Source organism: Azolla caroliniana, unplaced genomic scaffold, assembly GCF_043228905.1.
Source record: "Azolla caroliniana isolate FFs.n. ecotype wild unplaced genomic scaffold, voAzoCaro1.0.p SCAF_17, whole genome shotgun sequence".
NCBI classification, from domain to species: Eukaryota; Viridiplantae; Streptophyta; class Polypodiopsida; order Salviniales; family Salviniaceae; genus Azolla; species Azolla caroliniana.
In genome coordinates, this window is record NW_028230452.1 from 4,833,789 (window position 1) to 4,852,301 (window position 18,513).

General features: G+C 38.8%; 3 protein-coding genes across 4 annotated transcripts; all 3 read left to right on the top strand.

Annotated features, from left to right (window-relative positions):
• Positions 1-533: 533 nt before the first annotated feature.
• On the top strand, positions 534-4,003 carry LOC147852949 (GDSL esterase/lipase). Its single transcript, XM_087332864.1, has 3 exons — positions 534-1,867; positions 2,291-2,746; positions 3,094-4,003. The coding sequence occupies exons 1-3, from the start codon at positions 557-559 to the stop codon at positions 3,928-3,930; spliced, it is 2,604 nt and encodes an 867-aa protein (XP_087188990.1). The 5' UTR covers positions 534-556; the 3' UTR covers positions 3,931-4,003.
• Positions 4,004-5,598: 1,595 nt separating this feature from the next.
• Positions 5,599-9,614, top strand: LOC147852950 (pentatricopeptide repeat-containing protein At3g12770-like). Of its 2 annotated transcripts, none has more exons than XM_087332866.1 (4): positions 5,599-5,831; positions 5,923-5,993; positions 6,526-6,707; positions 7,144-9,614. In XM_087332866.1, exons 1-4 carry the CDS (start codon positions 5,624-5,626, stop codon positions 9,236-9,238), a joined length of 2,556 nt encoding a protein of 851 aa, XP_087188992.1. In that variant the 5' UTR covers positions 5,599-5,623; the 3' UTR covers positions 9,239-9,614. The 2 variants fall into 2 exon arrangements, with proteins under 2 accessions (XP_087188992.1, XP_087188991.1); XM_087332865.1 differs by having other exon boundaries at positions 5,602-5,831; positions 6,526-6,719.
• Positions 9,615-12,096: 2,482 nt separating this feature from the next.
• Positions 12,097-15,830, top strand: LOC147852951 (uncharacterized). Its single transcript, XM_087332890.1, has 4 exons — positions 12,097-12,877; positions 13,309-13,388; positions 13,490-13,754; positions 14,751-15,830. The coding sequence occupies exons 1-4, from the start codon at positions 12,193-12,195 to the stop codon at positions 14,984-14,986; spliced, it is 1,266 nt and encodes a 421-aa protein (XP_087189016.1). The 5' UTR covers positions 12,097-12,192; the 3' UTR covers positions 14,987-15,830.
• The last annotated feature ends 2,683 nt before the right edge of the window (positions 15,831-18,513 follow it).

The following is an 18,513-nucleotide window of genomic DNA, read 5'->3' on the forward strand; positions in this document are numbered from 1 at the left end:
GAGAGAAACTCATTGAGCAGGTGTTGCCTCGATTCGCATTACTACGGAGGAGGAGGAGGAGGAGTTTGGGTGGGCATCCACGAAAAAAGAGCTCGTGTCGACGGATCGAGCGCGTCCACGAGAAGATTCTCGAGATGTGAGTGTTAAGTAAGTAGGGCTAATAACTTCTGGGAATCGTTTGGGGCCCGCGGAAACACCCGACCAATGAAATGAAATGTTCTGATTCCGAGGGAACACACACTTAGAAAGAGTGTGTTGTGTTTGTTCTTAGGGAGGGGCCTTTAAGAGTATTATGTATGTATGTATATTGCATACTCTAAAGATTTAGAGTATGCATAATACTTATACTAACAATGATTTAGAGTAATTTAGAGTCCAATTTACTACCACTACTCTACTCTACTATCCCACTTGTGGAAGGCTGGCTTCTTCACTCTAATAATCTTTTTAGTGAAGTGAAACCCCCCCCCATAATAAAAGGAGGCCCTTCTCTCTCTCTCTCTTTTTCTGTCTCTGTTTTTGTCTGTGAACCTTTAAAAAAAAACCTCCAGCTTCCATGGCCCTGCTCCCCTCTTCCTATTGCCTCCCCTGTTCCCATGAGCCCCCCTCTGATGTAGATCTCCATTGCAATTCTTACACACCTTCTTCCTCCTGCTCCTCCCGCTTCATCGCTCCTCCCTGCCTCCTCAACCATATCATGCAACACAACAGAAGCACCATCCTCATGGCATCTCCTCAGAAGCAATGGCCTTGCATCAGGCCATCTCCATCAAAACTTCCTGTTCCCCCCTGTATGAGCATTCCTGACCCTAAATTCTCTGTATCTGTCTGTGGAATGAGTCGTGGTAGCACCCGCAATGGTTGCCCGGATTCTGCTTCCGTTCAGTATGCATCATCGGTAGGAAGGGCCCACATCAGCACGCATGACTTGATGAGATGTCTCCATGACGGTACAGCATCAACGGTTGGCATGCCAGGAGCCAACATTGCTGCTATGTCAGCAGTCGATACTTGCCATACATCAGAAACCAAAAGGGATTCTAGCTGGATAATTCCCTCATGGCATTTGAGGAGATGCTTCTATGGCACCGCATCATCCGTTGTTGCTGCGGCCAGAAAGTTTGACCTTGTAGAGCTCATCAAAAGGCTGGGGCGTAACCCTGGTGATGGTGGGAATAACTCAGGTCATGGAGGGTTGGGAGGAAATGGAGGTGATGGTGGGTATGGAGATTTCTTCAGTTCTGGCCCAGAAGATCATGCTCGTGGTTCTTGTTATGGCCTCGCCTTCACAATGATGGATTTGCAGGGCTTCTGTGATGATATCAATGAAGGCGAGTGTTCAGAACATACCAGTCTCCTTGAAAGTTTAAAAGCCATGCTAAGTAGTTTGTTTTCACTTCTGTTATCCTATCAGGGACATGTCAAACCTTTGCACAAATATGCCGACATTGATGGCAATTGTAATGCTTCAGTGACGGTGATTGACCAGAGAGATGGAGATGATAAGGAGTTGGCTTTTTTTCAAGCTGATGGAGGTAATATCACACATGGTGAAGCCATCACACATGGTGAATGCAGAGAGAACAACATGAATTTGCTGAAATTGGAGCATGGAAAGGATGGGTTTCTAGGGCAAGAACATGTATCCACGCACATGTCATATGAAGGGTTAGTTTCTAATGAAGCTGTCATAAGCTGGTTTGCTCAGCCTGCTTTGGCTAAGGTAGCAGTTGATCAAGCAACATCAGCAAAATCAGGGGATGCAGGTATAAAAGAACCAGTGACAATTACTAAGGGTATTGATGGAGATTCTCCTACACAGATACTTGGGTCCGGAGGAGACTCAACTGTAGCAAAGCAGTCAGATGTAAGTCCATGTTCTATGGTTTGCACCAGAATATAATATGTTACAAATTGTTATCACCATTTCTGTAGATATATGTGTTGTAATATGTGAAAATTGGCAGTAATTGGTATCATGATTTTTATGGACATAGGTGTTGCATTCTGTGAAGTTTGTCATCTGTAGAGAAAATATGATACTGATTGTTGTTTCTAATTTTCGACGCACATACATATGCATGTATGCATCTATATATATGTTTGTGTATTGTTATCTGTGAAGTTTGCTCGTATGCAGAGAAAATACAGTTCTAATTGTTGTCATCACTCTATTCATGTTGTGGTATGTGAACATTCTTCATGTGATAAGTAATATCATACTAGTTATTGTCAGCATATTTAGAGATACATCTGAATCGTAATATGTGAAATAATTGTTTCTATGCAGCTCGAAATTATGAAGCGATTGCAAAGAGAAGTGTTTTCAGAATTGATGAAGTTAAGAGAGAGGCTAGAGAAAATAGAACAAATCCGCCGACCATCAGATCAGCAAGGCGGTGCCAAGACACGTTTAAAAGGAGAAGCCAAAGCTGGTGTGGCATTTGTTTTGATTGATGATATTAGTAATAGTCGACAAGCAAGAGATGCTTTAGTAAATGCTGGGATGCAGTCTGGACTAGATGTCTCCTTCACATTTGAGACTCGGTTTAGAGAAAGAGATACATTAATCACACAATGTGTTTCGGGTCAGGGTAGCAGTGTCGGTGATGGCAGAGCCCTTGGGGGCTCTCTGGCTTTAGGAAAATTACAATATGTCACACATGTTAGCGATGACTTTTCTCTTTCGTTTGTGCCTCTTGGTGCACAAGGCAAAGATGTGACAGAGATAATCAATGTTCTCCAGGTATAGTCTTATCTTACAACTTACATTGTACATTTGACTATACATCAATAGTCAATTTAAGGCTACACATAAACCCAATTAGCAAATGTACATGGATGAGGACGAAACCTTCTTCCATAGAGTGAGTAGAAGTGAGAAGGTAGCTAACTCTTTATATATTCGAAACCCTAGGTCATGTCTAAAACACAGCTTTCCACACTATGGCTGCACACCCATAGTTCAACTCTACCCTTGGTTTGATTCCTAACACAAGTTTATTTAGCACATGTTCATTTATACCTCGTAACGCGTTATGGGATTATTTTCAGGCGATTTGAAATTGAATTTGTTGAATTGTCTTCTTCCAGGACAAGGGCCTCACCACTTTTTCCAGTCAAGGACCGGCTTTATTTAACCATTGCAGGGGGTCTGCACTCGGAGCAACTGTGAGTGGTTCAATGTTTGCATTTTCTGTTGGACAATATCTGTCTGGATGGGGTAACCAGTCAAACACAACAGATCGTGGCACAACTGATTCTGGTGATCCATTGTGCCTCAGCACATTGGGTCAGTTGTTGATCCAGCCTATAGAGGGTATTGTTGTATCAGTTTCTGGACTTGGTCGTTATTGGCCTAGCCCTCCTCTTCCATCATCAATGGGCCTCCATTGGAGTGAAATGGGTCCCCTTGTTATCCCAAAATTTCGTCCATGGAAGAAACACCAATCTCATGCTGCTTATCCAGATCCAATTGATGGATTCCCCTCTCATAGTAGTAGTCCAAGATCACATTGGGAATCACCCAAACTCGAATATGGTATTGATTCATCGTCATGCAAAGGAACTTCATCGTTCTCATTTGCATTTTCAAGCTCGATGGATTTGAGTGAGAACATTAATGTTAGTGCTTGGGCACAAATAGAGAAAGGAGATTCACTTCAAGATTTAGACAGCGGGAACATTCAATGGGCTATTAATCTATCAAAAAACTCAGGAAATGGTATTGATTGGGGAGCAAGTATTGGGAGCTGTCGGTCCGACTGTTATGGTTGGGATAGAGATAATTACAATCCACAACTTCAGATGGAGGCTTTTCTGAGAATAGATTGTGGGAAAGGTTTTACATTGCAACCGGGTTTACTGTATATTTCAAACAAGAGCACCCAAACTCCTGCATTTATTATTCAGTCACATTGGTCACTTTGAAGTGATAAATTTTTATGTGGTAGTCGTAAACATCATGGTGCTGTCTTGATGCATTTTGGTTTCTTTTATGTTAGTTGAATTGTTGCTGTTGCTGTTGATGTTATGAGATGAAAATTTTGAGTGACCTCTTTTTTCTATTCTCATTATGCGAAGAAGCTAGAGCATTGAGATTGAAAGAAGCTAATCTGGTGGAAGAATTAGGAGGACAAGAAATTGCTTTCAGCTCTGAGTTTTTTGAAGTCATTCTTAAGACATGCACGTTGAAGGTATACCTTGCACAATTATTGTTTTTCATTGTGTTTTTTGGTACCTTGATATGTACATGTTGATCGAAGCCTCCTGGCATTCCTCATAATTTGACATTCTTGCATTATGAGGAACTTAATCCTTCAAGAGTTTCTACATCCTTCGAGAAGTTATGATAGGTATCAAAGTCCCCTTTCCCCTCTAGGAAATGTTTCATACTTACAACTTCGTTTTGTTGACACTTGGATATACCAAAATCTCAGAGCATGTCGAAAGCGAATTATGGGGTATTTTTCTAATTCTCGACACTTCGAAGGTGCCAAGTCTTTTCAATCAGATGTGGCAATCATTCCACTCATATGATACACTCATATGATTTGTCATGATAATATAAGACATCACAGATTTGCTCTAACGTTTGCATAAAGTACTATAAAACATAATAATGCGTGATGAATAGAGTGAGTGAGTGTGGTTGAGAGAGGGAGGGAGGGAGGGAGGGAATGAGTTTGCTCAAATGCATGTAGCTTAAGTTGGTCAGATTGCATAGTGGAGACTAGGAGGTAATGGGTTCAGAACCTATATTCCACAATGGCGTCTAGTAAATGAAGAGGATATGCATAGTGTGAGTAGGGTAAGGTAATTACGATAAAAAAAGAAAGAGAGAGAGAGTTCTTCTTGGAGACTTGAAATATAGACACAGAATACCCCTTGACAAAGTCACGAGCAGCAAGAAGGTTAGAGCTATACATACATACATACATACATACATACATATATATGTACATATACATATATATACATACATACATACATACATACATACATACATATACATATATATACATACATACATACATACATACATACATACATATACATATATATACATACATAAATACATACATACATACATACATATATATATGTATGTATGTATACCAAGCCTACCCTTATGATGATTAGCATTTTGTTGATTAGTAGTAGTGTTCTTAGCATTGCAATATTTCTTACTTTGAGTGCCCTACCTCTTTTGGGTTGGTGAGAAAAGAGTTCACATGGTCAAAGTATAGGGCTGTTGCACCGATGGTGGGTGGACGGGACGGACGGCACATAATAATATATATATAGCTATGGGGTTTAGGGTTTAGGGTTTAATCTTGATATTCAGCAGGATGGGCCTTGCGTGGCGGCGGCAGTGGCGGGGCACGGGCAGGACGAGGCTTCGTCCAATAGGAGACGGACACGTGGCAGCCCATGGTCGAGTTCTATCCACAAAGGACCAGGTGGAGCAGAGTATCCCCCCCGCCCCCCTATCCCTTCTGATCTCTCTCTCTCTCTCTCTCTCTCTCTCTCTCTCTCTCTGCTCTGTCTTCTCTCTCTCTCTCGGACCACTCTGTTTTTTGTCTGAGTTGTGCCCGCGGAGAAGCGGAACAGAGGGGCGGCCATGGCCATGGCGATTGCGATGGTCCCGCCTCCTTCGACGACCAACGACCCTCTGCTCGACAGCTCTTCTTACCCTTGCCTTCATTTGCCGATTCTACCTTCGCAGCCTCGCCTCTCCATCGCCTGCTACAGCATCTCATCGTCATCACCATCTTCTTCTGCTTCTTCTTCGTCCACCACTTCCTCCTCCCCCTCTTTTGTTGCCGACGGTGCGGGTTATCTAAATCACCCATTCATTCTTTTCTTGATGTTCCCCGTTGTGATCCGTTACTTCATCGTTTCTCCCTTTGTTGCTCGCAGAGAATGCTGTAGTAGACATGGCCGAGGATTTTGTTGGACGCCGTGTTCTGAGAGTGCAGAGGCCACAGAAGGTGAGGAGAGAAATTGAGAAGGAATGCCATTTTTGTAGAGCATTTATTTATCGTCTTCTATTGCTTTCTGCACTCACGAATGATGCCATTCGGTTCTCTGACCTTTATTGGGCATTTTTTACGGCTGGTTTTTTTTTTTTTTGTGCATATAAGTTTTCATGAAAACGTAAATTTATGCAGAGAAACAGTTAAACGTTTACGAGGAAAAAGGTATCAGAGTGTCTATGATGTTGGATTCTTGTGCATATACAGTGCACGATAGTCTACTTTTATGTAGAGAATTTGGAGTGTCAGGGAACATATGTTTGAAAATGAGCTGGTTTTGAATGTACATAGCTTTCACCGGAATCTATTTCTCAGTAGAGAAGCAGATACAGTTCTACTGGGTTACAGAAAGGAAAATATTTTGGAATACAATTTTTTCTTATGTTTTAATCCTGTTAGAATACAATCAATCTCTGGTTTTTTGTGAGCCCTGATGCATCCTGTGAGGTTTTCATTTTTCATGTGTATTTTGAATGCCTATGGACAGAGAATGAGTGACATTGCAGTTACGACTATTAAGGAGGATGTTCAAGATTTGCCTCATTGGTCGAATAGATCATGGGTGGAAAAAGCTCGGGTGGAATTGGAGCAACAAGTGATCCTGTCAAATTTACAAATAAAATCTGCTGCAGTTAAGGAGCTAATCAAGAAGCTTGAAGCTCAAAACATGTACGATCTCAGGTAAAACACATGTATTCTTTGATTATGCCATATGCTGTTGCGTGCATATGATGCAAAAGTATATATGCTTGAAAGCATACATGATGAATATATATATACACACAATGAAAAGCATGTATGGTAAATGGCATATATTTGAAGTTTTACAAATGATAGAAAGGCATCTACGATCAAAGGCAAACATTATCAGAATGATTTCATTTATAGATATCCATTGCTTCCATTGTATTGTGCATACATAGGACAAAAAAGCGTGTGTAATGAAAAGTCTTATATGCTAGAAGACATACATGACCATAATAAATTCACCTGTAGTTTTTGATCATTTCTTTGACGTTGCACATGTTCCCCTCCAATTTTCATTTCAATCCAGCTGGATGGCTGAAAGTAATGGTCTATTTATTTTTTGTTCTGGAGCTTTCAGCAATTTGCTCAATGATGACCAACAGTTTGATAAAACAGTCCGAGCACTTGATAGAATGGATAAAATGGAAATTCGCATCATTGTTGATGCATTTGCCCGTCTCTTACAAATTTGCATCACAGATAATAATCCAAATGAAGTATGCAATCTCTATGGTCTAGCTATGCAGTGTGGAGTAGAAGCTGATCCCTTTCTGGGGACAAATTTGATTCGAACATTCACATACTTTGGAAGCTTGAGAGAGGCAAGGAATGTATTCCTACATCTTTCAAAACCTGATGCATTCTCATGGAATGCAATCATAGTGGCACATTCTAAACTAGGGTATTTAGACAAAGTAATGGGCCTTTATCATGAAATGTGTAACTCAAGTGTTCAACCTAATAGCTATGTCTTAATCTCAGTGCTGAAAGCATGCTGTATGAAAGGGGAGGTAAAGATGGTGATGGAGGTTCATTCTGATATAATCAATCGTGGACTTGAGTCACATATGTTCATCGGAAGTGCTTTAATTGATACATATGTGAAATGCTCTCTACTAGAAGAAGCACTTGCTGTATTTCATGGTTTACCTTCACAGAATATAGTCACCTGGACAGCGCTTATTTCAGGGCACGCCACACAAGAACACTCTGAGGAAGCTTTGCAGCTTTTCATGCAAATGCAACAAGGGGGTCTACAACCTAATGCAGTGACATTCGTTGCAGCACTTAAAGCATGCTCAGATCTTGGAGATATTGAGCTCGGATATCTCATGCATAGCCAGATCATTGAGGCTAGCTTAAGGTTAGACCTTGTACTTTCTAGCTCCATTGCTGATATGTATGCCAAGAGTGGACATTTCGATGATGCACATGCTGTGTTTGATAAGATGGAAAACCTTGATGTAGTTGCATGGAGTTCCCTAATCTCACGGTATGCTCAGCATGGTAGATGTGAAGAAGCTTTGCAGCTATTTTCGAGGATGTTGAGAAAAGGCATGGTTCCAGACTATGTTGCACTTGCCACTGTTTTGCAATTCTGCCCTTCTATTGCCGCCTTTGAGCAGGCTAAAGTGACCCATATGCTGATTATCAAGGCTGGCTTTGAAGGAGAGCTACCCATTGGCAGTGCTCTAGTGAGCATGTATGCCCAATTTGGAGATCTCGAAGGTGCTTGTGCAACATTCAAGCAGTTGCCAAGGCATAGTATATGGACATGGAATTCAATGATTTTAGGATGCGCCCAGAATAACAATTTTACTCTAGCTTTGAAGTACTTACATGACATGCATCAGGTGGGTATGGCACCCACTGGTATAATATTCCTCTCTCTCATGTCTGCGTGTAATTTTGGGGGCCTTTTAGATGAAGCTTGTTACTATTTTAAGTTGATGAAAGAAGCTGATGATGTTTTTGTCACAATTGACCACTTTTATATGTTATTAGACCTACTGGGGAGAATGTGTTTCTTGGACATGGCAGAAGACTTATTGGAAAGTGTTCCTTTTCAGCTGGATGACCAAGGATGGATGCTTTTACTCAATGCATGCCACATTCATGGTGTCATGGGTTTAGGTAGGAGATGCTTTGATTATCTGCTCAAAGGGTCGTCTCGCGTACATGATGCAGCATTTCTAATTATGAGAAGTCTCTATGAACAGGCCTCGAAGGAGGATGAGGCACTAGAGGTAGAAGAGTTGAGAAGAACTGTGATCACAACAAAATCAGAGTGTGCAAAAGCATTTATTGAAGTTGAAATGCAGGTTTATACTTTCACAGATCATGATGGGCTGCTAGTTCATCCACAGAAAGACAGTATTTTATCAAAGCTGGAAGCTTTACAGATAGACTTGATGAAACTGACACGAAGTAGCAAAGTGGAAGATGTCTTAAACGGATATAGTGAGATACTGGCTGTTGCTTTTGGCCTTCTTAACACACCTCCAGGCACAAAAATCAGAGTTGCAAAAAATCACAGGATGTGTGTTGGATGTCATAATGCTATGAAGATCATATCCAAGGCTGAGATGCGAGAAATTATAGTATCGGTGTCGAATGGAACCCGCGTTCACTTTTTTAGTGAAGGATTTTGCTCTTGTAAAGACCTAATATAAAGTGCAAAGATGATCCAGCTTTCTGAACATGACAGTATTAACATCTTTTATTGGGGTCAACATGGAAAATAGCACATATTGCATGATTTGCTGATGACCCTCTAGAGAAAGAAGATGAAATTCAGATAAATAGTAAGGACAAAAAGATGCACACAAGGGAACTTCAAAGTGGGAAAATGGGCATTAATACATTCACTCTCAAACAATTTGTAAAACATGTATACTTTCTTTGACTTGTATATGTCATCAATGTTACCCCTGAGACTATTTATATTGAAACCCTTTAAGATCCTAGGGAATCAATGTCAACACCTATGTATATGTGAATCCAGTCCGCTGGAAATGTTTCTTTACTAATCAGTCAAGTTTCCTATTACATGCATGAAATAACAGAATATTATGAGTCCATTAGTACTAGTGAATATTTAGACTCCTGTTTTAAAGTATACCACATTTTCCATGGAATTGTGAAGGTCGAGGGAGGCAGTTGGGTATGATTGTGAGTGAGTTATTGGGCAAGGTGATACGAACAGCAATTTCCTGGGGTAACTAGAACAGGATAGTTGGAATGCATTACTATGTTCTTTGAATTCAACACTATATTGGAAATTCAAATCAAACAAGTCGACAGCATGATGAATGTACAGTCCAAGTTTGCACATGACCTATCAAAAAGTTTTGCTTTAGAAAGGTCAAACAAATAATTATTTACCACATTACATATTAATGTGTAGATCTCAATAAAGAGAATCTAAACATGGAAACCATCAAGAATGTTTGGGCTTTCTCAAAAATGATTGACTCCCACTTTTACAATATTGTTAAATTTTGTGAAGGCAGTTTCTAGATCTTGATTTAGGATTTACATTCCGTTATTAATCATAGCTTATGACGTTAGTGATATTTTAGTGCTTCAGTTTTATTAAATTATACCATTCCTATTCTATTATAGGGGTGTGGGTATATATGTGTTCATACACATCGACACTATAATCCTTATGAACACTTTGCAAATAGAATGATGTGGTAGTGTAAGAGATGACAACCCTGCCTAATTTTTTTATTTTTTGCATTCATTTTCATCACAAGACTTCATGGATGGTGGCTCTTTTGTTTTCCCTTTTCAATCCGTGAAATCACTTTTGATATAACCTTTTTCCATTCATAAAATATCTTGTGGTTCCTATTCCATGAAGTGGAATTTTTTTGATAATTTTTTGGGCTTAGCCACTTGGATTATTTAGTCAACATCAATGCAATTTTGAACTGTCAAATTACTACACCACATACCTTTCAATCAAATGCTTCAAAAATAGACTAATTAAAATCAATCTTAGAATTGGAAAAAAACTTGTTTAAACTTTTGTACTAGACATGTTAACTACATCAATCAAATCAAAATGCATGTTTTAGACTTAGACAAAGAACTTGAGTTCAATTATAAGAAGCAAACAAATGTTTTGAGTTTTGAATTAGCTAGAATTTGTCTCTAGCACTAGAGTTCAATTGTGTTTCGTAAAACAAATTAGATTTCCCCTTATGTCTAGCACTTTTTCTCGAGTTTCTAGACATACGCATTGACTTTCATAGTTTGCTCCATGGATCTTACTCACATTAAATTCACTTTGTTTAATAGAAAGTTTACATTTTGACAAATTTGAAGGATACATGAATGCCATATACCACATGAAAGGATCCATGGTATATATTAATAGTCAAGGTTTCAGTTATCCATGTGTAATGACAAGATAAAAGTCATTAAGGTAGAATATGTACATAATGGTTTTGTTATAGGTAAAATATATACACAATGACATGCCAAAGGATGTTATGTTAGAGAGAATGAGATGATTATTATGGAATTGTTAAATTGAAATGCCATTCAAGACTAACTATTTGATATATACAATAACATATGAATCTCACTAGTAAGGTCTTTATCTCCCTTATTCTAGAGTGCCTCAGAGTATACAATATGTAAAAGAGTATTCTATGTTTAAAGGGTTAATTAAACAGAAGTGTGGGAATCACATTTCTATATGATGTTCAAATACAACTTGGCCATTGCTTGGCGCTAGGGGTATTGAGAAGCTTTGTAAGGTAAGGTATGTGGTGAGCTACGTAACTGATGATCAACCATTACTTTCTGTGACATAACTGATGTTTGAATACCCTTTGGGGTAGACTTGGGTATAAAGAAGTGGACATGGTTTATCCACCCACGAAGAAGTGACACTAGGATGGTTGGTTTGTTCATCAGAAAACAGGTAGTTTGCTACCTTTCGACGGAAAGCAAAGTACCAACAAAAAGAGCACAAATGGTATCGATAATGGAATGGGACCCAAGAGGTAGCATTATTTCGGTGGGGGTTGTTTAAACACGATGAACAGTCGGTCGGTATAGATATAAATTGTTGAGTTTTTTTTTGTCTCATTTTGGCTTTCATGATGTGAAGGAGATCCATGAGTTAGTTTTTTTTTTTGTTTTTTTGGGGTCTCATTTTTTGCTATCATTATGTATGTGAAGGAGAAGGTTTTGGTGAAGGAGATCCATTAGTATTTTGTTTTGATTACAAAAAGCTATATATTATACACGTTTGATTGAATCATTCTCGAATGCGAATGCACGTATGGTTCATTCTATGTATATATACATACATATATATATATAGCTTTAAGCTTAAAGAAAGAAAGCAAAAAGATTGAAAGGAAATGGAGGGCCCGAAACTGAGTGAGACTTGTTGACATAGAGACAGAGAAGACAGAGAGGGAGGAAGAGACAGATGCCCCTAGGAAGGAAGCTTCCTTCGTTGAATCAATCTCTCTCTCTCTCTCTCTCTCTCTCTCCTCCTCCTCCTGTCTGTGATGTGAATTTCTGAAGAGCCCATCTTGTGAAGACCAGTAGAGGCACACAGAGAAAGACATAGAGAGAAGAAACAGAGTAACACGCAGGAATGTCGCCTCCTCCTGTAAAACGCATGGCGTATACCTTTGATGGACAAGGGAATGTGAAACAGAAAGAATGGGATCTAATCAGTACGGATCCTAGTCATAGTCATCATCAACAGCAACAGCAAATGCTTCACCCTAATGAAAGCTTTTCATGGTATCATGTAGAATTATCCAGGTCTCATACTACATTACCCACTGCGGCTCAATACCTTATAAGTACTCTTTGCCCTCCATTGAAGCTCCAAGATATACTTGCTCTTGCTAGCAATGGACCCTTTTGTGGATTCGTAGACGGTGCCCTCATTTTTAGAACAAATTCAGCAGGACCCACATCAAGCAAATACACACAAAAGCTATCGGCTCGCGTAACTCACAATTCGATAATAACTATTTCTCTTGGAAGAATCCCGAGGTTAGAATTCTCAACATTGGAGAAAAGGAGCTTCTTAACTGAAATTCCGAGCTTGGAAAATGATCCTACATCAGATCCAAATAGTTTTGTGATACAAAAGCATGTTCTTGAGTTCTATTTGATGAGAAACCACTTGGAAGATGTGAATCACCGTGTTCCAAGATCGATTTCAAACCTATTGGTCCACGTCATTGACACTCACATTGACCACTTGCAAGATAATTTGACCCGCCTTGAAATGGACCTTGACCAGAATGAGCATGAGCTTGATATAGGTAACACCTAATTTCATTCTCATAGTGCACTCTTGGTAAACACTCGTTAGTGAATGATTGATGATTTTGTTTCAGTTTGAAACATTTTCAATGAATTTATATGCAATTTCTTATTTGATGCTGTTTTGATGTGCTTCTTGTTCTTGTGTCAAATCAGATTTGTTTCAGTGAATCATATGCAATTTCTTGTGTGACGTTTTTTTGTTGAATCTAAAACATTTTCAGTGAATCCATTTATAAGTTTTCTTAGGAGATCCTTTTCTTCTAATCAGAAACGTTTTCATTGAATCCATATATAATTTCTTGTTTGACAATTTTTTTGGTCAAATCTGAAATTGAAACATTTTCAGTGAATCTATATATAATATATTGTGGTGTTTTTTGTCAGATCTGAAACATTTTTCATTGAATCCATACATGATTTCTTGCAGGTGGATATATGGTAAAACAGAAAATGCTTAGTGATAGGTTATTCCCTAAGATGCAGCTCAAATTGCAACGACTATTACAGGCAAATCTCTTTTTGTCTTATTCATAGGCAATCTAATCTTCCTAGCCCTTTGTTGGCATTGGAAGGGAATTTAAATGCCATGTCATCTATTAATTGTCTAGGTCATCTCGCATGCTGAGCAAGTTTTCCCAAGATTCAAGGAGAAGTTAGAGAGTAAGAACTGGTGTGCACTTGAAGATACGTTAACATTACAAACACTAGTTGGTCGGCTCCAAAAACAGAAGGAAAATGTTGGGTTCCTTGCCAGCCGAATAACAGCTCTTCAAGCTGGGTTGGATACCTGGCAATCGGAGCAGATAAATCGGAAACTTTACTACCTATCATTCTTCTCTATAATATTTTTGCCATTGTCAATCATTACATCAGGTAAGTTCACTACTTATCATTCTTCTCATTAATATTTTTGCCATTGTATCCTTTATCCCATGCCTTACTACTCTGCTTTTCTGTTATTGGGAATATTTTGTTAATGCATAGGTCCTTCAGCATACATACTTCATGCTTGATTTGTCTTTCAACCATTTTCTACGTTTTTATGGTTGAACTGGCAGCATAGTTTACTTCAAGTAATCTCAGTTAGTTCAGAGATAGATGTAGAGGGTCAAGTGTTTAGGGCATCCTGGTTTGGCTGGTTTGGCTGGTTTGATAACCATGATTGAGTTCTTGTTAGCTTGTGTGTTTGTAATAATAAGGATCAAGTGTTCTCATCCTGTTAATGTATCTAAACTTTGTGATGGAGGAGATAATGATTGTAGTGCCCGTAACTCTGTGCACATCAACATAACTAAAGATGTGCGCATCATCATGAATTGAGATACTATAATGTCTATATCCAGAAAGCTGATGCATTCATAAGCTTAAAAGTTACAATTATAAGGTTTGGTTTTTATCAAATAAAATGATGAAATAACCTATTTATCATCCCCAAATTGAAACAACTCTTGCTCGTTTACAATTCTCCAAAATTTTTACCAATGTATATCCAAACTAGGGGGTCTTTTGTCTGAAGGCTATATATGCAGAGCACTATGCACCAATAGAGATTTGTATTTTTTTCATATCTATGGTAAAAGTTGTCTTTTGCCGTCTTTTTTGGTTAATTATCTAATATTGGGAATTATATCGTGTGAAAGATGTGTATATCGTCATATTGGAAAAATGAAGGATCTTATTGAGATGCATTGCAAAAACAAAATACGGAATCTTATCATCACTTACATATGTGTGCTCTTATATATACATGAATAGTCATTATTTTAAACTAGGATTGTGGGATGTACATTCTACCTTGTTATAAAATGCATACACATTAATATTTGATTGTTTAGAATCACTAAAACGTTTTGAAGCTTATTTTAATAGCTTTCGGGATGAATGTTGGTGGTGTCCCCTGGACAGAGCAAAGAAATCCAGAACTCAAAGATGGATTCCGGAATGTTCTTCTTCTATGCACAGCTATTCTGTTCTTACTCCTGGTTTGTTTTTCGGCGGCACCATTGTATAAAAATTTGAGAGCTCTTTGGAATAAGAAGAGGAAATGGAAGGTCACACGCTGGAGTGTTTGTCACAGCAATGACTACATACCTGTTGAAAGGTGAGGAGAAGAAGAAAAAAAACTGTATTTACGTGCTATAATTTTTTCTTTTCTTTATCCAAGGATTCATAATTCAGATTCCAAGAGCTCATACGAAGAAAGTAGGCATTCATTGCACAGACTTTTTTCAATTAGCATACACTGTGCTTTAGTTTGATGTTCGGAAACCTCAAAACTTGAGGCTCACTCTCACTTGTCTTTCTTGTAAACCACCCCCCGGCGATACAAAGTGAAACATGGGAAAGATTCGAGAACACCATATTGTGTGTGTTTTCTTTCTCAAACAAGGGAGAATTGTGTTATGTACATTCTTTTACACATCTGACATGGCCATGGTTGCCAGATTATTCTTGAATGGGCCAAGAATTCATAATAAAAAGAAAGGTTCACCTTAGAATAAGATATAACATAGAATCAAATACATAATGATCGTTATGACAAGATTCTTATTGCCATATGCTTGCTCACTAGCTATATGGATCAATATAGTAAAGGGAGCCTCTGTCTCATTATCTGCTGTATCTCTTTTCTTGAAGTGTAACATGGTTTACACAACAACCACAAAGTTGTACTGGTTGGGGCCATTTCATTTGTTGTATATGGGATTTGTCGACTCGGAATCAGCACCCCTCATGAAATACATTATTAACTTTATTCTTTTGGTGATGGTAATGTAATAACTTATCCATTTTGAAATCCATGCAAAGTTTTGGTTAGTTGAAAGATAATATTGATATACAAAAGAAAACATATGAAGTGACATACAATGCATAAAATGTGCCATTGATGGTATGTATTGTTTTGTGTATGGAATCAATGTGTATCCTCCAAGTGGAATGGTTGGTGTAGCATTGTGATGTGTGATAATTGTTGAAATGGTAAGAAGAAAAGATGGTTTAAAAGTGACCCCTTTCAAAATGAATGTCAACGCCATATTTCTTTTGAAGATAGCTATATGGTATTTGTTATGTGTCCACACTTTGAAGTTGGTATGCTGGAAATATAGTAATTTGCTACCAACAGAGATGCATTCGCATGACTGATGTATTTGAGGATAGAAAAGAATGTCTCATGGTTAAATTTACTTGTATTGTGAAGCTTGGTTTGGTAAACTATGCAAATGGTTATTTTAGCACCAGGTAGGCACGCCATGACCTTGAGGACTTTGCAAACAAGGTTTCATATGCCTCATGCATATTGTCCATTTGGAAATTGTTACCCATATGAGAGGTACGGGGATAGATAAGTGCCATGTGTTACCCGCACGAGAGGTACGGAGATGGATAAGGGTGAAAGTCTATAGTTTTGTTTTTGTGTATGTGCAAATGTGCATGAGTGTGAGTGAGAATATGTGCATTTGTATGAACACATGCACATGTGTGCATGTGGATAGATATGAAAGGGTGTGAGTGAATTGTGTGTGAATGGATAGTGGGGTATGCATCCTTATGTATCATGTTGATATGTAACCCTCATTGTACTATTTAACCCCGCATGGGGCATGAATGAATAACAAGAAAAAGCTTCCTCTCTCTCTCTCTCTCGTGCACGCGCCTGAAGATACCAAATGACATGATATGGGCCATCTATGCTCTATATGAGCAAGTCTCTGGATGCTTAAGATGCCTAAGTGGCCTATTTGATTGCTTCACCAACACCATTGTTTTGTGTATGGAATCAATGTGTATCTTTTACGATGACCCAGGAAGCCAAAGATAGGCTAACGAGATGGTATGCATCCCTCTCACTCTTAGAGAGACAATGTCACTAGGCATACTTTCAAGAGCCACGGACTAAGGGATGGCTCTTCGACTCATTAGTGACCCCTTCCCTCATGTAGGCATCAGTAGTTTGGGCTCAAGGTCTACCATCTTTCATGTGGATGCAATTAGAGAGACCTTTGGTGACGATGTTATCATGTCAACTCCGAAACAAATCAATAGTACCACATGACATTATTAAAGCAAATTTCAATTTGTCACCGATGTTATAGAAGCACTTTTCCAATTCATAGGATACATAGCCAACCACAAGATAGGATATCTCATCAAGCTTTTGAGGCATCCTGATCGCTATATGCTTCCAGAGATACTAGCTCTTGATATAGCATTGTAGTGAGTTGGTTACTTGCAAATGGCATAGACATTAATAACCTACCTCCCCTTAAGTACAACCATGGGACTGATAAAACCTTAATCTCTCATGAGAACCGTAATAAAGTAATACGCCAAGAAATATGGCAAATTTACACTCGATATAAATGGATCGCCCCACGAGAGCCACTCCCATCTAAAATGTTGTACTATAAGGAACACTTCATGCACTTCTCTAAGTTAGGTTTTATTACACAACCAAAATATCTAGATACATTCTTATCAAATGCACTAATGGTTACCATTTGACAACTTAGGATATCCCCTCACCAACTTGAGATTGAGAATGGTCATACTCATAGAGTTCCTAAAGAGGAAAGGATATATAGATTATGTCACATAGAGATAGAGGATGAATATCACTTTACATGCAAGTGTCCAACTTACGCCGAGATAAGGGCGAAATATCAAGACATACTAGGACCCTCTCCCACCCTCTCCAAACTATTAGATACCCCAAATATAAAGAGACTAGGTAGGTATATCTTAGAGCTAAAACAACATAGAGGGAATAAGCTACAAAATGTTAACCATAACCATTCTAATATTCACCAACATGTAACTAATGAAACTTTTTAGGAACAATGGGAGATGATGAATGTGGACACACCTACATCACTCGGCCTCTCCCTTGCTAAAGTAGAAAATCAAAGAACAACCAAACGCTCTCGGATGTCGGGCTTCAAAGCAACTCGACGTGGAGTAGAAACAATTAAGAAGATAAGGGGACGTGTGTTGCACCGCCTAGAAGCTATGGTTGGGGTACATTTTACATTGGGACCCTTTGACCTGCTTCTTTTCGAGAGACTTGGATGGAAATGAAACTTCCTTTCTAGAACATGTTTCTTACTAGAACTCTTTAGCTTAAGTCTTATTTTATTTTATTTTTACTTTCAATGAATAGGTAAATACCCCATTTTTGTTGTAAACCAATTGTCTCATGGGCCAATTTTGGTCTTCGAAGACGTTAATATCTCTCTCTCTCTCTCTCTCTCTCTCTCTCTCTCTCTCTCTCTCTCTTCAACCCCCTGGGAGGGGGGTGGAGCCATTCTAGATTCCACCCCCCATCCCATTATCACTTGGCAACAACCATTCTCATATTACCCACCCAGAATGGCTCCACCCCCCACCCCATTATCACTTGGCGACATCCATTCTCAAATCACCCACCCATAGACAGAAATCATTATCTTGTTTGCCCATTCTTGTGGTTCCTATTCCATACTTGGTGGTGATTGAACTAGAAAATCGATACTTGCAATGCACAACCATCACGTCTACCATTAGTTGATTGAAAATAGAGCTTGATTAGTGGTGAAGCTATCCCTTGGATGGCACATTACTTGATGTAAATAATTATTGTATCATTTGCTAGACA

What these genes read in the sequence shown, in the direction of transcription:
- LOC147852950 (XM_087332865.1), top strand. Translation starts at nt 5,624, where the DNA reads ATGGCCATGGCGATTGCGATGGTCCCGCCTCCTTCGACGACCAACGAC. An exon ending in CCCCTCTTTTGTTGCCGACG is followed by an intron (nt 5,832 to 5,922) that starts GTGCGGGTTATC and finishes TGTTGCTCGCAG; the next exon opens with AGAATGCTGTAGTAGACATG. An exon ending in GAGTGCAGAGGCCACAGAAG is followed by an intron (nt 5,994 to 6,525) that starts GTGAGGAGAGAA and finishes GCCTATGGACAG; the next exon opens with AGAATGAGTGACATTGCAGT.
- LOC147852949 (XM_087332864.1), top strand. Translation starts at nt 557, where the DNA reads ATGGCCCTGCTCCCCTCTTCCTATTGCCTCCCCTGTTCCCATGAGCCC. An exon ending in CTGTAGCAAAGCAGTCAGAT is followed by an intron (nt 1,868 to 2,290) that starts GTAAGTCCATGT and finishes GTTTCTATGCAG; the next exon opens with CTCGAAATTATGAAGCGATT. An exon ending in AGATAATCAATGTTCTCCAG is followed by an intron (nt 2,747 to 3,093) that starts GTATAGTCTTAT and finishes GTCTTCTTCCAG; the next exon opens with GACAAGGGCCTCACCACTTT.
- LOC147852951 (XM_087332890.1), top strand. Translation starts at nt 12,193, where the DNA reads ATGTCGCCTCCTCCTGTAAAACGCATGGCGTATACCTTTGATGGACAA. An exon ending in TGAGCATGAGCTTGATATAG is followed by an intron (nt 12,878 to 13,308) that starts GTAACACCTAAT and finishes GATTTCTTGCAG; the next exon opens with GTGGATATATGGTAAAACAG. An exon ending in AATTGCAACGACTATTACAG is followed by an intron (nt 13,389 to 13,489) that starts GCAAATCTCTTT and finishes TTAATTGTCTAG; the next exon opens with GTCATCTCGCATGCTGAGCA.